This window comes from Lissotriton helveticus, chromosome 1_1 (assembly GCF_964261635.1).
Source record: "Lissotriton helveticus chromosome 1_1, aLisHel1.1, whole genome shotgun sequence".
NCBI classification, from domain to species: domain Eukaryota; kingdom Metazoa; phylum Chordata; class Amphibia; order Caudata; family Salamandridae; genus Lissotriton; species Lissotriton helveticus.
The window spans coordinates 746956588-746978245 of NC_136057.1; the positions used below are offsets into that span (position 1 = coordinate 746956588).

The 21658-nt window shown below is 39.7% G+C and overlaps 1 protein-coding gene across 1 annotated transcript in view; it reads left to right on the forward strand.

Moving 5' to 3' along the window:
- The window catches only part of ADAMTS20 (ADAM metallopeptidase with thrombospondin type 1 motif 20), a 1463844-nt gene that overhangs the window by 612870 nt on the left and 829316 nt on the right, over positions 1-21658 (forward strand). The window contains exon 15 of the mRNA XM_078648053.1: positions 12289-12406. Coding sequence (XP_078504179.1) covers positions 12289-12406 — 118 coding nt within the window. The remainder of the gene's footprint in view (positions 1-12288; positions 12407-21658) is intronic.

Consider the following 21658-nt stretch of genomic DNA (forward strand, 5'->3'; position numbering starts at 1 on the left):
ACCTGTGCGGGAAATTGAGTATTTGGCGGAAAAGGAGCCAAACAGTACCGACATTTTGAAGACCAACATGTTGGATACATATTATCCAAATAGAAGCAGTCACCTCGACAATGTTTGTCTGTATGAGGTTCTTCAAAATTACATATTCAAGAGGAACATCAAAGAAGATACTGAGAAAGGAGTGTATGCTGTAATAGGAAGTGAGGGATGTCTGGTCAAGCAAAGAAAATGCCACTTGGTAAACCATCGAAAATTGAGTGGCGAATCTCCTGAAAAAAAGGAGTTTTTCTATTTAGCACTTTTGCAACTTTTCAAGCCTTGGCGTGCAGAAGAGGAACTGCTTGGAGATTTCCTCTGTTACGAAGACTCTTTCAATGCCGCCAAGGAGACCATAGAATGTCCTGCTTTTCCCAAATATGTAGAAATGTTGAATGCGGAAATTGAGCAGGAAGCAACGATTGCAGCCGAGATTGCCAGAGACAGTTCTCAGGACAGTCAGAGTTCTGCTTCATTGAGTCAGGATCCACTAGGAGGACCTGTTATCGAGAATGAAGCTGCCACTGCCATGAATGAAGTGGAAAGAGCCATGGCACATGCTCAGGAGGATGCGGTTAACTTAGAAGAGTTGGAAAGACAACTCAACGTTGAGCAGAGGAAAATATATGACGAAGTTACCATGCAAATTGATCATGGATTAAGTCATGACAAGAAAGAGTGCTCATGTACGTCGTTGAAGCCTGTCCGACTGTACGTGAGTGGAGAAGCGGGAACTGGAAAAAGTTTCCTCATTAAAGCAATTTCATGCTATTTGCAGGAAAGGACAGAGTCATCGCTGTCTTGTGTTGTCACCGCTCCAACTGGACTGGCAGCACATAACATTAAAGGGATTACTTTACATCATTTACTGATGCTGCCAGTGGAGCATGACAACAAATTACAATATCACAAGCTATCTGGAGATGCTTGTTTTGAAGTTTCAAGAATCTTGAGGAAAATGAAACTTCTTATCATTGACTAAGTAAGCATGGTTTCCAATGTCATGCTTGCCTTTGTGCATTTGAGGATGCAAGAAGTTCTCAAAACAGAGTATGATGTGTTATTTGGTGGCAAACACATCATTGTTTTCGGAGATCTTCTGCAGCTGACACCAGTGAAAGGGCAACCTGTGTTCAAAATGCTCACGCATGAAGATACCAGGAAGTGCCTAGGCAGCATTGGCAACGTCAATATATGGTTAAACTTCAATTATGCTGAACTGCATGAAAATATGCGTCAGGCGAAGGATGAAGTTTACAAGACTATTCTACAAGATGTTAGAATTGGAAAAGTGACCGAGCATGGGAAAGAAGCTTTACATGCACGATTACTGTCAAATTTATATCCAGAACAAGATGTTGTGCCTGAGAATATTTTTCAGAAAATTACTGATAAGAAATCTGGAATATGTTTGATGCCAACTCTTGCGGAATGTGCCAAATTCAACAACAAAATGTTGCATTTAGAAAAGCAAGAGATTGTGAAACTGGAAGCTATTGACAGAGTAGAGCATATGGGATCAACAATTATTTTGTCTGAGAATCTGAAAACAAAATTGGATTCATTAGAGAAGAGTATATTTAAAACTGCAGGTTTTGAAAAGACTCTGAATGTGTGCTTGAACTGCCGTATAATTTTAAGAAGGAATTTACATGTTGAAAGAGGTCTGGTAAATGGATCAATGGGTAATGTTGTTGATTTTGTAAAATACAGAAATAGAGATGGAATTGAATTTTTAAAAATTTAATTTGATGGCATTGAGGAAGTACAGCTAATTGGTCGTTGCTCTGCTAGATTTTTGCTTGTAAAAGACTTATATGTTCGCCGTAAGCAGTTTCCTGTTTGCTTGGCATATACGGTGACAATCCATAAATCGCAAGGTTTAAGTGTAGACTGTGCATTGGTGAATATTGGCAGTTCTGTGTTCAAGGAGGGTATGACATACGTGGCATTGTCACGAGTTAGAACTTTATCGGGATTGTACTTGATTGAGTGTGATGTCACAAACATTTGTGCGGATCTAGATTGTGTTAAGGAATACAATAGGTTAAGAAGAGAGTATGCGTCACATTTGCCTCAGTATCCTTTGTTTGAGAAATGTGTGGTAGGCCGGAAACGAAGAAATGTGACCAATACTGGGGAGGTTGTAGCAAAAAGACGAAAAGTCGATGAACCTAAAATTACAAGCAGAAACAAAAAGGATTCTGTTGAAGATGTTGTTGGTTTTCAATTTGAAAACAGTTCTGGTGTCAACTGCTATGCTAATGTAGTGGTTAATGTTTTGTTTTCTCTAGAAAATGTAAAAGAAGAGATTGTGGTCAATTCTGATCAAAGATTTTGCAGTTTGTTAAATTCTGTGTTAGAGAAATGTAGCACTGATAGAAGAAACATAGAAAGTGTGTCTGAAATTCGAAATCTGTTAGACAGATGTTCAGGCCAAACACAATTCTCTCAAAATATTCAGCAAGATTGTCAGGAGTTTTTAATGTATATGCTTGATGTATTGCATGCTGAAGGTGTAGATGTAGATCAGCTGTTTGGGCTTTCTTATCAATGGCAGCATGACTGCGAGAACTGTATGGTATCAAGTACTACTAGTGTAGACTCAGAAAGATTTATATATTTAACTTTGCCAGACAGTAAATCAGTCTCCTTTAATAAGCTAGTAAAAGCAGCTGATCACAAAATGGAGTGTAGCCAATGTAAATCTGAAATGATGTCCACATTATTTATACGAACATATGGCCAGTATGTCATTTTAATGTTCCAACGATGTAGGCCTGATGGAACAAAATTGACAACTTTAATTAAAAATTTTGTAGCTTCGCAGTTGTCAATATCAGGAAGGACTTTTGTAACTGCAGCAATTATATATCATGACGGCCCTTCAATAACATCAGGACATTACACAGCTTATTTAAAGTCTAGAAATGGCTGGTCATTCTGCAACGATTCTGTAGGAAAGTCAAGAAAGGACACGAATTAAGTTGAGATCAGAGACGGAGTTTATTAGGTGCTCACGTCTTAAGGTTCAGGCTAGTAATGCCAGTTCAACAGATGTGGACATTCCCAACAGATTCTGTTTTAATTTTCAAAAAAAAATTGCCGTATGACCTTAAAAACTCTTACCTGGTGTTTTTAAAACCAACATTTTAGGGAAATAATCTTGGGATGTGCTCTGTGGAATTTCAAGAAGTTCTAATGTCTCCTACACAATTTGGCCTTGAGGATAAGTGTAGTTCAGAGACATAAGTTCTAACCATAAGACTGGACGTCATGGAGAAATAAATGCACTTTGAATGAGTTCAGAAAAACTATTTCTTTTTATAAGCTAATTGAAGCAGCCAATCAAAACATAGAGTAGAGGGAATGTAAGTCTGCAACGCTGTCTTCTGTTTTACATTGCTTTGTGATTGAAAGTGATGTAGAGAATTAAATAATTGTAGTAGTCATAGAGTTAGTGTAAGTCTGCTTCATAGTAAGCAGTATCAGTGTCATAGGAAATGTAGAACATGACTGAGCAAGAAGGGGAAGATATTACTATTCCAGGATTGTGAAAATGATCTTCAACATTTTAATTCTGAAAGTTGCGGAAATGCCAAATGACGGGATTGGCTTACAAGAAATCCAAGAGTTATAAATGGGTCTGACAAGATTTGGCCTTGTGGAAACTTGTGGTAGAGAGCAAGAAGTCATTTATTGCATGTAACATGTTTTTAAAAACGATGGAGATTTTCTTTCAGAAAGTGGCGGGCTGAAAGTAATAACAGCACAAAAGAGTGTAAGCTGTTCATAGGACATCCTTTGACGTCATGGAAAGTAAGTTAACTTTAAGGAGTTCTGAATTCTGATTTCTTATGTTGTATGGGTTTTTTAAACACAATCATTTTGATTGTGTTTTTTTTTCCCCGCTGTTATATGATGAATACCTTCAAGTCACTGTTTTTAGTGAATTTTGATACATTCTGAGAACAGCAAAAATAAACCATTTAACATGTATAATTAATTCTGTACTGTTTGCATTTATGATGTATATGTAGAACTGTGTAGGAGGCATGGAGAAGGTGAGGCTTCTGTAAGTGTCAAAGTTGTTCCATGCAGTGCTGCACTTCTGCGTATTCTTTCATATGCTAGACTACATCTGCACAATGAGATACCTAAGCAAAGGAAACACAAGTGATGTGATTGTGAAATGAGCAAAATAAATTGCACGTATTTCAATTACATCACCTGTGTTTCCTATCATTACGAATCACATTGTGCAGATCAAGTTTAGGTCTGTCCAGGGAAACATAGGAGGTTTGGACTTTGTTCAAGAGTGCAGTGGACATGACTCACTTCATTGGTAGACCTTTACATGTATTATGTCCTCTATTCTCTTCAACAACTCGAAATTTCATCTGCAACCCTGAGTAGGCCTCACCTCAAACAAACCTCTGGATATGACACATCTTATTGGCATCCTGAAGCAATTATTTAAAATTTTAGTGTCTTGCGACACTTTTCTGAGACAACAGCAATGCAAAAGATGCACCATGTTTTAAGATAGGCCTCACTTCATCTGCATCAAGATACTGTTAGTTTAAAATGTATATCTTTAGGACTGTGTAGGGGGCCTGGAGAAGCAGAAGCTTCTGTAAGTGTCAAAGTTGTTGAAAAACTGTTTGTCCTTCAATCTTTTCCCTTGTCTTTTGTAATTTTTAAATACATGTTTTAATATTTTTGAAATGTTTGTTCTCTCTTTCACAGATTGAAAGTATAAAAACAAAAAGTGAGTAATTTAACGACAATTATAAGGTAAATGCTTTGTACTCTTTTCGTTACATTTCTATCACATTCACCTACTATTAGTTCCACTGCTTCATTTCTTTAACCCTCAGTTTCCTGCCTTTGCTACTTCCCTCATTCCTTTCTCTATTACCTACTTACTCAACTCCTTCCACTCTTTTTCTCAGTCCCTCTCTTCTCATAGTTCCTCACTCTTGTTCACTCACTCCGTCTCTATAACTCTTAGTGTCTTTGACTGATCACTCTATCACTACTTGTTCATAATGCTTTCTCTGTGTAGTTGAAGCACACTAAGGGGCATATTATGAATACAGACAATAAAATTATTGCTCTTTTTATTGGCAGAAAACTGGTGCAAAAGTGGTTTTAGCGGCAGTTTTCTGCCGCTAAAAGCAGCTTTAGCGACACATTTCTGCCAATAAAAGCTGCAAAACTTTTATTGCCTATGTTGATGATATGGCTCTATGTTACTTACATTTCTTTGCTGTTTCAATTAATCTTTTTCTGTTATTTTTTGTTTTCTGTTTTCTATTTTTTCTCTCTGTTATTCCTCATGTTTTAATCTTATTTTGAACATTCACTCACATTCTCCAAGAAACTCTTCTTTGTTAATGTTATACTCTCTTTTTTTTTCTTTCACTTCGTTATCTATTTTGTTTTTCACAATTATACCCTCTTCCGTCTTTTCTTCGGTAAATAGATCTATTAAACAGTATCTCTTCTTTACTCCCTATAGCTGTCTTTCTTTTAACATCACTCTCTGTTTACTTTCCTTATACTTACTCTTTTTATTTTTTTTATTTTTTTTGGGTTAGCTCCCGGTCCGCGTACCGGGAAGCTAACCCGGGAGCGAACCAAAAGAAATAGAGCTTGCCAGAGTGCTAAACATTCTAGCAATTTTTTTTGAAAGGGAAGGTAGTTCTGAAAAGAACTTTTTTTTTTATATTTTTGTTGTTTTATATTTTTTTTTTATTTTTTGTTTTTTTTGTATTTTTTGAACGATTTTATATTTTTTTGGGTTTTTTTTGGGGGGGGGGGAACAACAAAAAACAGGCGTTGAAAAGGGCTCAACAGGAGCAAAAAAAAAATTACTGGGGGCGGTTAGGGCAATCATGGTGTTCATACGCCAGGTTTATAGCATTGATGCTCATGTTGCCACACGCTAACAACGCACGACAGTGCATACAAGAGTGTATCATGTGGCTAAAATTTTCTTGTATATTTGGCACAGTTTCCCGTGCCTCTTCTGTTGTTAATGCAATTGGTAATCTTGGTCTGGCCACAGGAGTTGGTCTTGGATTGTCCTGCATATCCCTTATTTCCGCCCGGCTGTAATTTAGTGGATGCTTCCTTGTCATGTGCCTGTGCATTGTGTGATTTCCGTAGCTATAGTTCTTGTCCGTCCCTCTTGATAATTGTTCTTTGCATATGCGGCAGGTGACATACCTCGCATTGACTTTTTTTTGGCCACGAGGGATCGAATAAAACTGCCAGATGAAACTGGCTTTCTTTCTGGAAACCCGGGGCACCTCTTCTAAGAACTGTGGTTCTTCTCCCTCCTCATCCATTTCTTCATCTTCCTCCTCAGTGTTGGTAATGACCTGGGGAGGTGGTCCTCTCTTCCCATGAGGAGGTGGAGGTGGTGGTGGGGGTCCACCAGCTGAAGCTACCAATGAAGCCATTTCTCATATAGTAGTAAAGGTCTTCCTCTCACAATGATGAAAGTCAGAGTGAGGAAAGAAGGAGGGGTTTTCATCATTTGGGAAAAACAATACTTTTTTGAGATGTCATCAGTGATGTCATTAGTGATGTCACTGACCATGTCATGAATGATGTAATATGTGACATCATCAGCAGTGGATTGCGGGTGCGTGATATATAGTTAGTGCAACTAACTATATATGGAATTTCAATGGTTTTGTGTGAGTAAAATAAGGTTTTTTAAATGCTAATTCCTAACTATATATGGTCTATAACCTATGGTTTTTTCAGTGAATTTTCAAGGTTTTGTAAATGCAAATTCCTAACTATATATGGTCTATAACCTATGGTTTTTTCAGTGAATATATATATATATATATATATAACCTACTGGCAGTCGCCAGTAGGTAGATATAGTTAGGACTTAGTTTCCATAGGAAATCAGCAACATTCTATTTAGATTAATTTTGGCGCCGGTGGACGAATACACGTGAATTTCTCCAAGAAAATGGCCTGCTCCGCTCCGCTCCTTCCCTGAAAGTTTGGGGGTGATTCGTAAAAGTGGGGGCCGAAAAAAAGGGGGTTCCAAAACGTGTTTTCACCATGCAGTTTTCCTTAGGACCTTTAGCCAGGGCTACAGCCCGAACGGCTGAACGGAATTACACCAAATTTGGCAAAAAGGTAGAGTTTGGTTCGCAGATTGTGCTTTTTGTTAAATGGTGTAAATCCGTTTGGTAGTTCCTGAGAAAATCAAAAGTAAATTCATAGTGATATCTAGAGACGAAGTACCGTACTCTGTACTGTACTCTGTACTGTACTCTGTACTGTACTTTTTACATTACCAAGCACGAGCTGCATGCTGATTGGATGTCAACTGTCTGTCAACACTCCAAACCAGGAAGTGTTGGCAGCCATCAGAAATCAGTGAAACAAACGTGCAAAACACGCAAAGGGTATATATTACCTACTGACGTCCGCCAGTAGATGTAGTTAGGACCTAATTTCCATAGGAAATCAGCAACATTCTATTTGGAATCACTTTGGCGCCGGTGGACGAATACACGTGAAATTCTCCAAGAAAATGGCCTGCACCCCTCCGCTCCTTCCCTGAAAGTTTGGGGGTGATTCATCAAGTGGGGGCCTAGAAAAAAGGGGGATCCTAAAACGTGTTTTCCCCATGCAATTTTCCACAGGTCCTTTAGCCAGGGCTACAGCCCGATGGCTGAACGGAATTACACCAAATTTGGCAAAAAGGTAGAGTTTGGTTCGCAGATTGTGCTTTTTGTTAAATGGTGTAAATCCGTTTGGTAGTTCCTGAGAAAATCAAAAGTAAATTCATAGTGATATCTAGAGCCGAAGTACCGTACTCTGTACTGTACTCTGTACTGTACTCTGTACCTTCCCGAGCACGATCACTTTATCAAAAGAGACACTAGATGTTATAATCGGCTCTTGATAGATTTGCCGACGCGTTTCAAGTTCGGGCCATGAGTGCCCAAACCATCATCAGGGCTCTGTTATTTTTCTGTCGTTTTTCTGTATGTTCCTATGTGGGTGACCTGTGGTAACTTCTATTCATGCACACAATCCTTTCTTCAGGTCTCAGATGGAACACCTTTTTTTAAAAAAAAATCTTACTCTGAGCAGTCTTGCGATGCGAGAAGGAGCGGAGGAATATCTGTTTCTTTTATGCTTTTAATCCTGTCATGCACTCAGCTGCAGTGATCACGATGAGATACTTCTTCTTTTTGATAGTGATGGCAACGTCCACCTGTTTTGATGTAGAACGAGGTGCCGCCTCACGCCCCCGTCTTCCGCCCCGTCTGGGGCTGCACGTGTATCGGGCTCGTCTTTCTTTTGAGCTCGCGAGTTCCGATTATGCCAAGAATTGTTCGTTCTCTGGTTATACGGTCTGCTTCTGCTGCATTAAACCGGTGCCTCTAAGTCACTCCCTGCTCGAGCAGGGAGTTTAATATATTTCAAAATCGATTAACTGCAATTTGCATTATTTGTTGGATGTTTTGTTGATGTTATTTTTGTGATATTTTTGTAATACGTTTCATGTTAAATGCTTATTGAGTAAGACTGTAGGTAATTCTTTGTATTGTGTATTCTTTTTCTGCCATCATTGTATGAAATCATATGACTAAGAGGTATAAATAAATATACCGGACCAGATTTAATGAAGTTGTTTATTTGATCCCAGTTGAGATTTGACTATAAGTAGACTAAGAAGGGGGCACTTTTTTGTGTGTGTTAGATTTATATAGGGTCCAGCCCTCCCTCAGCCCCGCCACGGGCCTATCTCCTTTTGTGCGTAATTAAGAATAAAGCCACACATTGTTGAATAATATTTAGGTCAACACAATAGATGTGGCTTCTAAATTTGTTATAAAATGACTTTATTTAATTTGTAGAAGTTGTTGCATGAAAAATATTGTTTCAGTTCAGTTTGAAACAAAGCATTTGATCTTTTGAGACAGGCTAACTCTTGATCTTTCTTTAAACTAAAGTAACTTAAGCTTAATTTATTTAACTAATTATTATTTAAGTAACTTCCCACCCTGTTACTCTACAAACTAATGAACACACACCTAAAACATAACTTAACAAATATGATAACTTCACAAGTTACATAGTTATCAATTAAGTTATGTATAAATACATTATTTCCTAGTTAACTTTACACCCTATGCCCCTAAAAGCCCAACAACTTGCACTTAAAATGTATAATAATTACACAATTCACATAATTATCAATTATTAACTAATTATAATTAATTGACTTTCCACGTTTTACCCCTACAAATACCACAACCTGCACCTAAAATAAAACATAAGATGCGTTTAGGTAAATATTTGTTAAGTAGTCTTCATCACTCACTGCACATAAACTGTCTTGCAGATGTCAGGTGGTTGCTTAATTGTGTTGTTTTTTAGCACAATGATGCTATTGCTCTAATGCAATTTACTTGTCACTAGCATTGATCAGCTTCTCTTTATACTCACTGGTTGGATCCTTTAAAAGGCCTTCATCTTGAGTTTCTCAGAATTTCCGGTCGAGCCGTTAAGCACAGTTTTCAGCCTGGTGAAAAATCACCGGTCATGATATATTTCCCAGGGACCTCAACTCTCTTGGGGAAAATATGGGACAGTTTAAGAAATTACTGGAGGAATTGAACCCCAGTAATTCCTTATTTCACAGAGGGTTTTAAAAGTTCAGAAAAGTACCACAGTTCTCTAATGAATAGTATAGTAAACTCCAGTAGTGTTGCATCAACTCCCTGACATCCATACTGAAGGGAATCAAAGTTCATTCTAAATTAGATAATTCCAGTCTAATTCGTTAATATTATACTGGAGAATATTCAATATGCCAGTTTTTTTGTGACTCTTCAAATTAATTACCTAGTATGAACATGGGCTACTAATAAATATCACAGTATTGTAAAGCTTGAAATAACCACATATTGTAATAATGGATTTTTCAAATCCTAATCTTTAGTTATGTGTGATCTAGAGCAGTTCTTGCTGCCAGCCTTGTATTCTGTGGACCACAGTTCTTTACCATCTGACTTCTATGAACTCCCACTGAATCACGACTGTAACCCGGGGACCCCCACTTAAGCAATTTCTATGATTTGAATCTCAAAACAATACACAAAATTGCAGAAACAATTGCACATATTATAGCATATTTATTTTATGTAAGCAAAAACATAATCAAGGAAGAAGGCATGAGCTTTTCTGAAAAACGAAGTGATATGCTGGGCTCCAGCATATAATTTTAAATTTTTTTGCTCCAAATGCGTACTCTCTTTTTGTCTGTGTTCACTGCTTCACTTGGGGCACCAAGTCAGCCAATCTAGATTCCTGTTTCTGTACTTACATAAATCACAATAAGGACACCAACTTAATTTGTATGCTCCAATTTCAAATTCCTTCACAGAGAGTATTTTAAAATTTAAATGTTGTTGTTTTATGTATATATACTTCCTTATTCTGCCAATATTAATTTGTTTTCTAAACAGTCGCGGACTCCCTGAGTAGGGGTTGTGAACCCCCAGTGGTCCAGCAATCACAGGTTAAGAGCTACTGCTGTAGACCACTATTTACGTTTAACCATGCAAATCATTTCATATGACAGTGCTACATAAAATCACGGTTCAACCACTTTGCAGGTACGATCCGACTGTTCAGGTTATAACTCTCCATGTGACACTGCATATTTTTCTAATTATTCTTGAAATATTTGAGGCTTATGTTAATAACTCTTTAAAAAGAATGCTCAGATTTCCAAGTTCTCTGCTTCTGTTTTCCTCCCATCTCTTTCCAAGTGAAGTTCACAGCCAGTCTGTGTAACTGGAAGACAATATTGCTGGGGTTTTCGTGTTTCGAAATACATTCTATTTTTCAATGGATGACTACGCTCTTCTACGTAGCCTCCAGCTCCTACGTACCTTCCAGCTCCCTTGCTGACACTACAGGCAGAAGCGTGTTCCTGATCCTCTAAATCCCCCTGTTGATTTGAGATTTCCCAACTGCAGCCAGCAAGCAGACGTCTGTCACTACACCATTGTATCTCTCTCCTGGTTATAGATTTTAGACTCCCACCAGAACTGGGTCTCCATTTCCAGAGCGATTTCCCAACCGTCTCCAGGATTCTACTCTACATATTTGCTCTTTCTCACTGTGCTTCTCTACTTAACAAAGCATGTTTCTTCACTATTCAGTATCTAACATTACTTTTCTTCAACCCAGTTCATATTAGGGACCTCTAGCATTGTATTCCAGGTGACCGCTAGTCCATTTACGCGTCGGTCAGATGCCCTGATTCCCTGATGGCATGTTGCATGAAGGCTTCTGATTTCAGCCTGCACTATTGCCTGTGATCGTTATCCAGTCCTGCTACCTCATCAAGCCATGGGCTTTCCTAGCATGTCTCTGCCCACAATCATTAATGTAACCAATTGCAGCTATAGTCCTCTTTCTATGCAAGACTCTGGGTGCAGTGGTACCTGTGGGTCAGAACGTTACTAATTCACAAACTGGGTTTCTGCCTCGTTCTGTCTAGGTTGCTTGTGGCACCTCAGTTAGCCTTGGAATAGCACATGGGTGATTTGCCTCTCTTCCCCATCCTGATACATACATGCATAGTTCTGGGACACGGACACAGCTACAGGTTCAGCTTTGGTTGTACCACAGATGGTGAACTCCCAGGTACCTACGGCCAAAGAAATCAAGGACCTGGGGCGCAGTGGGGAAAATTACTGATACTGCTTGATATTGCGTTTAGCAGGGGATTGTTCTACAAGAATTAGCAATGAAGGAGTACGTATTTATCACAGCATTAGCACCGAGTGCTGTAATTTGTTCATATAATTGTGCTAAATAGAATGATGCAAACTTGCTGAAGAAAGGGGAAATTGACTGGGTCAAAAGGGTTTGACAGAGTTGCTCAATATGATCGCTTGTATCTCAAACGAACGTGATGCACAACTCAGTAGGGCAGCTGACTTATGACTCCTGTTTTCCTTAAATGTTTATACAGGGACTCAAATCTGACTCTTCTTTCTAATTGCACAGTTGAGCAAGCTGTGAGACAGTAGGTTATACTGAGTAATTGTATTTATTGCGTACACTGTTATCGTATTTCATACTGAAAAACTTGTCAGTTGAGGAATGCAACATGGAATCAAACACCCAAAGAAAAGCAATAATTCATGAAACTAAATTAATGTATCATTTGTTTTTCTCTTGTAGCAAGCTGGGTGTGATCATGTGCTGAATTCCAAAGCAAGGCGAGACAAGTGTGGAGTCTGTGGGGGTGATAATTCTTCCTGCAAGTCTTTGGCAGGCACTTTCAATGATGCCCAATATGGTAAGTTTTGCAAATTGCTGAGGTATAGATTTAGAAGTGAACATTGACCGCACTCAAGCACACAGAGGGGTGCTTTTGATGGACGGACACAATTACCGCTTAACTTGACCACCATTTTTTAATCATAATCCTCTGTGTAATTTGACTTATATATGTGTTTTCCCAATAATGCTATGTCTAGTCAAGCATTCCTGTATATCTTCTAGTTGACCATATTTGAGAATTGAGCCCTATGAAGCCCTTCTCTATATGAAGGTACAGAATATGAAGATTGAAAGAGCACATTGGTATGTTTTATCTTTTTGTCTTTTCTAGTTTTCTCTATCAAATACAAATGAGATAAGCACCAATTGTAGTTGTCATTTTAATAGTATGAATAACTGATATTTAGTTAGTAACTCATCAATAAGATAAACTGTAATTTCTTTTACAATATTATACTATTTCAAAGAAGCCAGGCGAACCATTGCTCGATATATGGGTTGTGACTTGGAGCACAGAGGAATTACCAAGATGAATACAACTCTGACTCTTCGGGTCTGAGCAGTAATCTGAAATACACATGCTGATTAGCTACTTTCATCCATAGCATTTCTCCCCACAGGGGAGACATGGACGCAGTGGGTATGGGGAGGGGTCTGTGTGAGATCCCTTGTCACTGGTATTGGTCACTGAGCTTTGTGACCGTTTTGGTTAGCCTATCTGTGTGGCTCGGGTAGCACACCAGTGCCCAAAGAAAACTACCATCAATGAAACCAGCAAGAATTAAATAAGCCTAATTTGAAGTTGATTTCACACTACCTCCTCCCAAATGCACTGTAATCCCAAATGCAACTGAGTATTGTTAGTGTAAATGTTCAGGACCCGTTTTCCTGCACATGCTCACTACACACCTTTGCAGACTGCTGCCTATGCTGTTTTCTGTAATTCTGTGGTATAGTACCACTTGGTGGTATCCCGGTTCTTTCCTGGTTGTACTTCCCTGTCTGTTCTGTAAGGAGACCTCTATTAATGTGACATGTCTACTAAAGTGCAATGTAGCTTAAACCTAGTCATCACTTATCAGTGACAATAATTGCTTTTTCTGGGGCTTGTGATGTCAATTCCAGTGCATTAAACTAGGGATTAGTTACTCGCGGCCCTCACAGCAGGATACTGGAACTAACCATGCCCCACTTTAGATTCTATCCCTACTAGACTCTGAGGTTTGGATATCCTATGTTTGCCAAAGGAGGCTAAATTTGGCCACCATTGTCTTGTCCCTGAACTTCCCTACTCAAGCAGTGGGACCACACTCAGAGTGTCATTAACAATTGGCAGCTATAATATAAAAGGATATATAATCAAGGTTCGTCACCAGACAATAGCCATGTAGAAAGTGAGAGAAAACTCCTTCATACTTCAGGTCTTAAACATTTACCACCTATTTTGGGACCACCCTTCAATATAGGCAATCTACAAGGTCCAGTTTTATGCTTCTTCAGTCAGAGCCATTTAATGGCGTTGCTCATGTGCCTGTTAATTCACATCTAATATGTCACTTTGGATCAGAAACTGCAAGTGCACTTTCTTCGCAGGATTTTCTCATGGTGCTGCAAAGCAGCAGACAGCCATAATCAATCATCTCCTCCCATCTTTATCTCATTGAGAGGCACCACCCACCATCCCCAATTAGAGATACCTCAACTCTCCTCCTGAAGCACTGTCAGTGGGGTTCCTTGGATGAAAAGATGTAGTTGATAAGCCAGTTGTGAGTCAGTGGACATATTCCACAGTATCAGGTCTCTGCCCAACAAAACTGACATAGTGAAATAACACTTCTATACATTATAGACACCGCTGATGCTATAGTAATGCTGGTTCTACCACTACTGGGCCTCTGACTTGCACGTTTCTGCATGCACTTGCCTTGTGCGCAGTCCTCCTATGCACCATTCATCTGACTCCTCTCTCTTCACATTATGGCGCACCATTCTTTAATGTATACATTCAGTCCACGGGACTTGCAACTTAATAGTGGTACTTTAATCCAATTTGATATGCTACAAACTAGAGATCTACAAGTAAGGGTATTTGTAAAATATGAGTTTGCCATTTCTATGGCTGGCACATTGTTGGTGCTAAGGGAATCCATGAACACACTCGTGGCCTAGTAAACTTTGAACTAGGGAGTTGGAAAGTAAAGATTTATAGCCATTTTTAAAGGTACCATATACATGCAATGAAGGAGAACGTATTGCTTTTACTCAGCAGGCATGGAATATTTTTATTTCACAGGAAACATCCTGGTGCAAAACCAATGATCTCACTGTTCAGTCTTACTTTAAAAAAAAAAAAATGCAGGAGCAAAGCCAACTCTCAGAGATTTGTTGTTCCACATGTTTTTGTGTTGAGGCTAGAATTCCCTCTTTGAAGCATGTAGCCGCAGCCATTCCAGAGCCCCTATTTTCAGGCTCTCTAGTAGTACTTTTACACATAGTATGTGTTAAACCTGGTATCATTGGCATGAGTCTCCCTTCCATTTGTACTGATTGCCTCCTCTGTTCTTGATCTGTTTTGCTGGTTATAAGCTTTGGGCACTGTGCCACTGCTATTCAATGCCACAGTGTGAGTGCTCCCTATGTTAAATTGATGTACCAATTAGTGACTCCATGATTGGATTATTTGATTTACTTGTCAAACCCTAGTACAGTACACCATGTGTGGCCAGGGCTTGTAAATCAAATGCTGCTGGTGGGATTGCAGCACTGGTTGTGCCAACCACAGAAGCGGCTTGTAAAGTGTGTCTCAGGCCTGCCATTGCAGGGCCTGTGTGCAGTCTGTGACTGCCATGTCGACTTGGCAAGTGCACCCACTTGCCAGTCCATAAACCTTCCCTGTTCTTCATATCAGACACTCATAAGGTAGGCCCAAGAACAGGGTGCATTGTAAGGATAAGGTAGGATATGCCCTGGTGTGTGTGGCATGTCCTAATAGTGAATTACAGCCATTTTTGTTTCTCACTATTGCAAGGCTACTTGTTCTCCATAAGCCAGTTTGATTATTACATCTTATAATCCTAACTGACTCAGGGAATATGGTGGAAATTCGAATGTAGTATGCCTGAATTCAGAATGATAAAATACATCTTTTAGTAAAGTTGGTTTTAACATTCTGTGTTTGAAAATACCACTTTTAGAAAGCAGGTATTTTCTTGCCTAACTATCCAAGCCTGCCTCTGCTAGGTTGTGTATTCCTTGTCTGGAGTTTGAGTGACAGGGGACAGGGTGAGTAAGCCCAGTGGTGAAAAGAGAGATATGCATCTAGATGGGAGGGAGGAGTTGCACCTCGGACCTGAATAGGGCTGTGCCTTCCCTCCACAATGCTGGCTTCACCTCCTGTGGTGCGTCTGATGTTTCTGCCCTGCACTGTGAAAGGAAGGAAAGGTCATGTAAATAAAGTGCTCCAGGACTGACCAGAACTGGTTTAGACTAGGCAAAGGCCTCTCTACCTTCAGAGAACAAAGAGAAAAGTAGTATACATATTGGGACCCAGACCCAAGAACTTTAGATCACTTCTGGGAACAAGACAAACCTTTTGCCAAGGAGAAGAACCAAGGAAGTTGCAGGAGTTTGGACTGCCGGTGTGCTGTTTGCTGGGTTGGCCTGCAGTGCTTTCTTTATTGCCAAGGAAAGGAGAAGGAACTTTCAAAGAACTTTCATAATCTTGCAGAATATTACTCCAAGGGCTTGAACTTGTGCTTGCCTCCTGCTGAAGTCTCAGGGACAAAAGACTTCTCCTCCAGCTCCGCTCAGAGTTTCCTTGCTGGGAATTCTGTCTACAAAAGCCTGCGTGTCGCTGGGAACTGGAAGCGCAACGCATCGAGAGAAGCTTGTTGCAGTCGAGCGTGTCGCCGCCGCAGAGGTTTCTGCTACATCGCCTAAGAAGCGTGACTTCATCAAAGCTGTTACCCGACACATCACCGGAGAAGAGTGTCGCCGCCACAAGGTCGCCGTCGCATCGCCGGAGAAGCGTGTTGCAGGGCCTGTCGCAGCTCCAAAGTTACAGAGTTTGCCGCACGGCCACCGGGCGTGCACGCATCATCTTCACATTGTCACACCAAGTGCGCTACCTTCTCACATCACACCCGGAGGGTCACATTGCATCGAGGCGCCATCTTGCGCATCGCAACTAGGCTGCAGGACGAGAATCTACGCATCACCTCCGCTCCGGTAAGGATCAAGACGCATCCCCTTCTCTGCACAAGCATTGAGGCGCGACGCATCAACTCCCCTGAAGCACGGAACCGACTTATCTCCCACTCTGCGAGCCTTTTGTTTGTTTTGCGTTACGCATCCAGGTACTTTTGTGAGAACTGTGTTGCATTTATCACCAACTTGATCTAAGCAAATTTTACCAACTTTAAGTCCACTTTAAGTATAGTATTGTGGATATTTGTTGTTTGTGGTCTTGTGTTAAGTCTATATAAAGAATACTTATTTTTATAAAACATGTGTGGTGTCCATCTGTAGTGTTTTCACTGTATTACTGTGTATGTTCACAAATGCTTAACACACTGCCTCTGAGATAAGCCTGTCTGCTCGTATCAAGCTACCAAGGGGGTGAGCAGGGGTTATCCAGTAGTGTAATCCCCTTATACTGACTTTTTTGTTTAAAACAGTGAGTTTTAAGTGACCTTTTCATTTAACTATAACTTCAATTTAATATTTAGTTTTTTCAGTGAATCTCTAAGTTTTTTTTAAACGTAAAGTAAGATATTATTACAATACCTAACTGTGTCTACTCTGCACTTAGCTACATAAGGAAACTTGGGTATGTTTATGCAATGGCCTCTCCACGAGGACCCCTGTACAGGCTGAAGTCTGTGCATAGTAGGGCTTGGAGAGGGAAGGGTTCTCTGTCCTTTTCTCTCCCTCCCTATGGTTTCATAGTTGTCCTTCCTCATGCATTTATGAATTTCCTTCAATATTCCAGCACCAGTATTTTGAAATGGGCACCCTTTTGGCATAAATTTCCTCCGCTATATCAGCACCATCGGTTTCCCACATTGGACCCCTGTATCAAGAAATACCATGGGTATGCCAATGCCAGGATTCACCATGAGCATTCTTATAAGCCAACTGTTACCTCTATTATGCCAGTTCTAGAATTCTGTCACAGGTGCCTGTTATGCAAGGAATTGCTTCCAGTATGCCAGCACAGATGTTTTGCCATGGGTGCCTCTATATGGCAACAATTATCTTCAGAATGTAAGGGGCATCTGTGCACTTGAAAGCATAATATCACATTGTCACTCAAATTCATATTCACTCATCCACACTTATTCCCACTTATTGACTCTAATTCAGTGATTCTTCTTCTTCCTCTCACTCTTTCTCTCTCTATTCCCTCATTCTCCCTCACATCATAAGCACACCTTACTTATTCTTATTCACTCCTACTCAGTCATTGCCACATTCAGTTACACTCACTGCCTCTCACTCTCACTTATTCTAACTCCCTCCCACTCTTAACAGTGCTATGTATCCCAATATACCCCAATCTAGGCATAGGTAGCTACACAACCTTTTACCTACATGTGTCCTACCACGCTCTGCATAACTGTTCTAGCATTGACCTTTTACCCAGTTAAGTTCCGGAATAAATGTTGATCGGTTTCATTGAAACTAGCCTCATTTATTGTGCATGAGGATTCTTAGAAAAGTCCCTGCACATGACGTGCATTACAGGATTAACATACTCTGTATAAAAGTCATGGTCATCTTGATCTAGGGCAAAATAACTACTTTGCATAATTGCAGGTATTGATTAAGGCTCATTTACATAATCGTGCTCACAACATTTTGATTATGTAAGGAACCCAGAGGCTATCTTTATAGTATAAAGGAACCATATCAACACTAGATAGACAGAGTAGAAGCTTCCACGCTGACACTAGAAAGTGAAGTCCCTGCACAAAGTGGTCTGACATCCCTTACGGGGTTCCAACTCGAGAGCAAGACTGGGTCCTTCCTCAGGTAGGATTTGCATTGTAGAGGTATGCTTTATTACCGTTATATATATATATATATATATATATATATATATATATATATATATATATATATATATATATATATATATATATATATATTACCTACTGGCGGTCGCCAGTAGGTATATATAGTTAGGATTTTTTCTCTATGGGATTTTTGAAAATTCTATGTCTAATAACTTTGGCGTTTGTGGACGGAATTGGCTGACATTTTCAGGAAAATGGAACATTTTGTTTCTGAGCAGCCCCTGAAAATTTGGGGGGGTTTCGTCAAGGGGGGCCGAGAAAAAAGGGGGGTCCCAAAACGTGTTTTTAACATTGAGTTTTCCATAGGGCGGTTGGCCTCACTTTTAGCCCGAACGGCTGAATGGATTTGCACGAAACTTGGCAAAATTGTAGGGACTGGTAGCCCGATGTGCCTTTTGTAGGTCTCAATATATGTGCTCCAGTGGATTTTGAGAAATTAACGTTCAAAAAAAGATATATATCTGTAACAGCGGACCGGGCAGCGCTCCGGTTCGCGGACTTTTCGCGTTACGGAGCTTTGTGAAGCGAAGTTGATTGGTTCTCCGGCGTCTGTAAACATTCCAAACAGTCCGTAGCGGCCGCCATCTTGTCTCTCGGTAGGATCGAGAGACAAGAGGAGGTCAAAGCGAAGGGGCAAATGACCATAAGGGGGCATAGTAGATCCTCCCTGACCCCCTAGGTTTGATGTGGAGGCTTTAAAAGGGCCTCGCAGGGCAAAAAAAAAAAATATCGTTTTTTTAGTTCTTTTGCGTGGGGAGCGCCCGGTTCGCGAACCGGGAAGCGTTCTGGGGAGCGTACTTTCTTGAAAATTAGTGAAAAAAGTTAGAGTAAAATAATAATTGTGAGTGATCAGATGTAGGGTAGCTCTGAGAAGAGCTTTTGGGTTTATGGTACATTTAGGTACTTATAAGTAGGTACCAATGCACAGTCTTAAATTCAGAATGAAAATTCTGTTGCCCTCATCTGAGAAGTGAACTCCATCTCCTCTGTAGATATCTTGCATGTAGTAACGCAAGTTATTGTTGTACAAGGAGCCCATTCCATGGTCTCTCATGTAAGCTGAAACAGATTTGTTTACATGCTTCCTCGACTTCTCAATTTGTGGACAAAATTGGTTCGACCACCTCCATTTCTGTCTTTGGCATATATTTGAATATACCAAGGCAGTCTGAGGAAAAAGTGCCATCAATTGCTCAAAGGTGTCCTTTAAAAGCATTTCCAGACCTACCCCAGTCAAAGTGCCCAAGTCATTACCTCCACAGTGCACAATTAACAGGTCAGGTTTTGGCAAATGCATAAAGGTTTTCACCAATGGTATCAATTGGTGACATTTTAATCCTCTGTGGCCAAACCACTTAATTTCCACATCTTGTAAATTGAGGTTAGGTAAATTCCTGTTTTCAGCGTACCTCTGAGCCCAATAGATGTAACTATGTCCAACAATCCAGACAGAAAACATGGCGAGAGAAGGTTCTGCTGCAGTCAGATGAAGTGTGGCAATGAAATGGCAGTTGAAAAAATAAGAGTTTAAAATGAAAAAAACTGTGGAGTTTCTGTGTTAATGAAGCAGTAACAGTGATTGGTGGATTTTGATTGCTGAAAACAGAAAGTTAGGGTGCATGGATGAGTTCGTTGAAAGATGTATTTTGAGTGGCGAAGAAAAAATCATTAAATGGAAGAATGCACTGGATATGCAGGTGCACTGAGAGTTCAGAGTTCAATTGCAACATTGTTGTGTGAACTTGCAAACACCAGAGGTCTTGCAAGAGGTGGTTTCTATGCAAAAAAGCAGAGAGGGCAGAGGGGGGAAGGGTTTTGATTTGAAAAAAAGTGAGGGAAGAGTTTTGATTGGGTGACATGAGAGATATGTGTGAAGAATTACAGCATTTCTGTGCTTTTGATAGCTGCAGACTCTGGAGTGCATACCTTTTGCTCTGCTGAAGACAAATTGGTGTGTTTCTGAGACTGTTTTGAAACTCAAAGTATTTGCTAAGGTGAGAAAAGATTTCTTTAATTTAGATAGAAAATAGTGTGCTTTAAGGAGAAAATTATGAAGAAAGTTGTGTTTTTCAAATGTTGCTTTGTCTCAAGTGTTTTACAAATAGATTTTGTTTCTTTGAGAAATTGTAATTGGAGAAAATGTGAAGTATTAGTACTGACAGGGTTTTTATGTGCATAGGAGCTGTGGAGTGTTTTCAAATTATGATTTGTAAATCGTTTTTGAGGAAAAGGAATGGTTTTAATACTTATGACAAGGACATAATGGTGTATGCTTCTTTATAAGGCAATTGAGTGTCTCTGATGTTATTTTTCCCATTTTAATGTAAGACGTTTCCCTGTGGAGCAAATTGCTTGTAAATATGCTCCCACCTGTGCATGGCAAATTTAGATTTTGAATGTTTGCGTTACATAGGCATGTTAAAGGTGACCGAAACATGCTGCAAAGGCAATCAAAAAACGCTTTCATGTGTCTTAAGGACATTTTAAGTCATTTCCCCATGTGGAGTGTTTTTAAATTATGACTTGAAAATCGTTTTTGGGGAAAATGAATGCTTTTAAAATTTATGACAAGGACATAATGGTGTATGCTTCTTTATAAGGCATTTCAGTGTCTCTGATGTTATTTTTGCAATATTAAATTAAAAGACCTTTCTCCGTGGAGCAAATTCCTTGTAAATATGCTCCCACCTGTGCATGGTAAATTTAGATTTTGACTGTTTGAGTTACTTAGCCATGTTAAAAGTGACCCAAAAAAGTTGCAAAGGCTTTAAAAAAACATTTTCATGTGTCTTGAGGACATTTTAAGTCATTTCCCCGTGGGCAGTGTTTTCAAATTATGAGTTGAAAATCGTTTTTGAGGTAAAGGAATGTTTTCAAAATGTATGTGCGCCATATGCCCCCAAATTTCTTTTTCAGGGGTGCAGCAGGGTGTTCTTGAGACACCCCTGCACCCTCGAAACAATTCGTAATTTGCGATGAGCTAATTGCTAATCGCAAATTGCACGTTCATTCCTATGGGCCTCCTGCTCCATGGAAATGAATGGGTAATTTGTAATTAGCAAATAGCTCATCGCAAACTAGGAATGGTAAAGAATCGCTATTTATTCCTTAAAGTTCGCTATTTAGGAAATGTAAAAAACTTTGATGATACATATGGCGGTTCATCTCTAACAAGATAAGAAGCTTAGGGA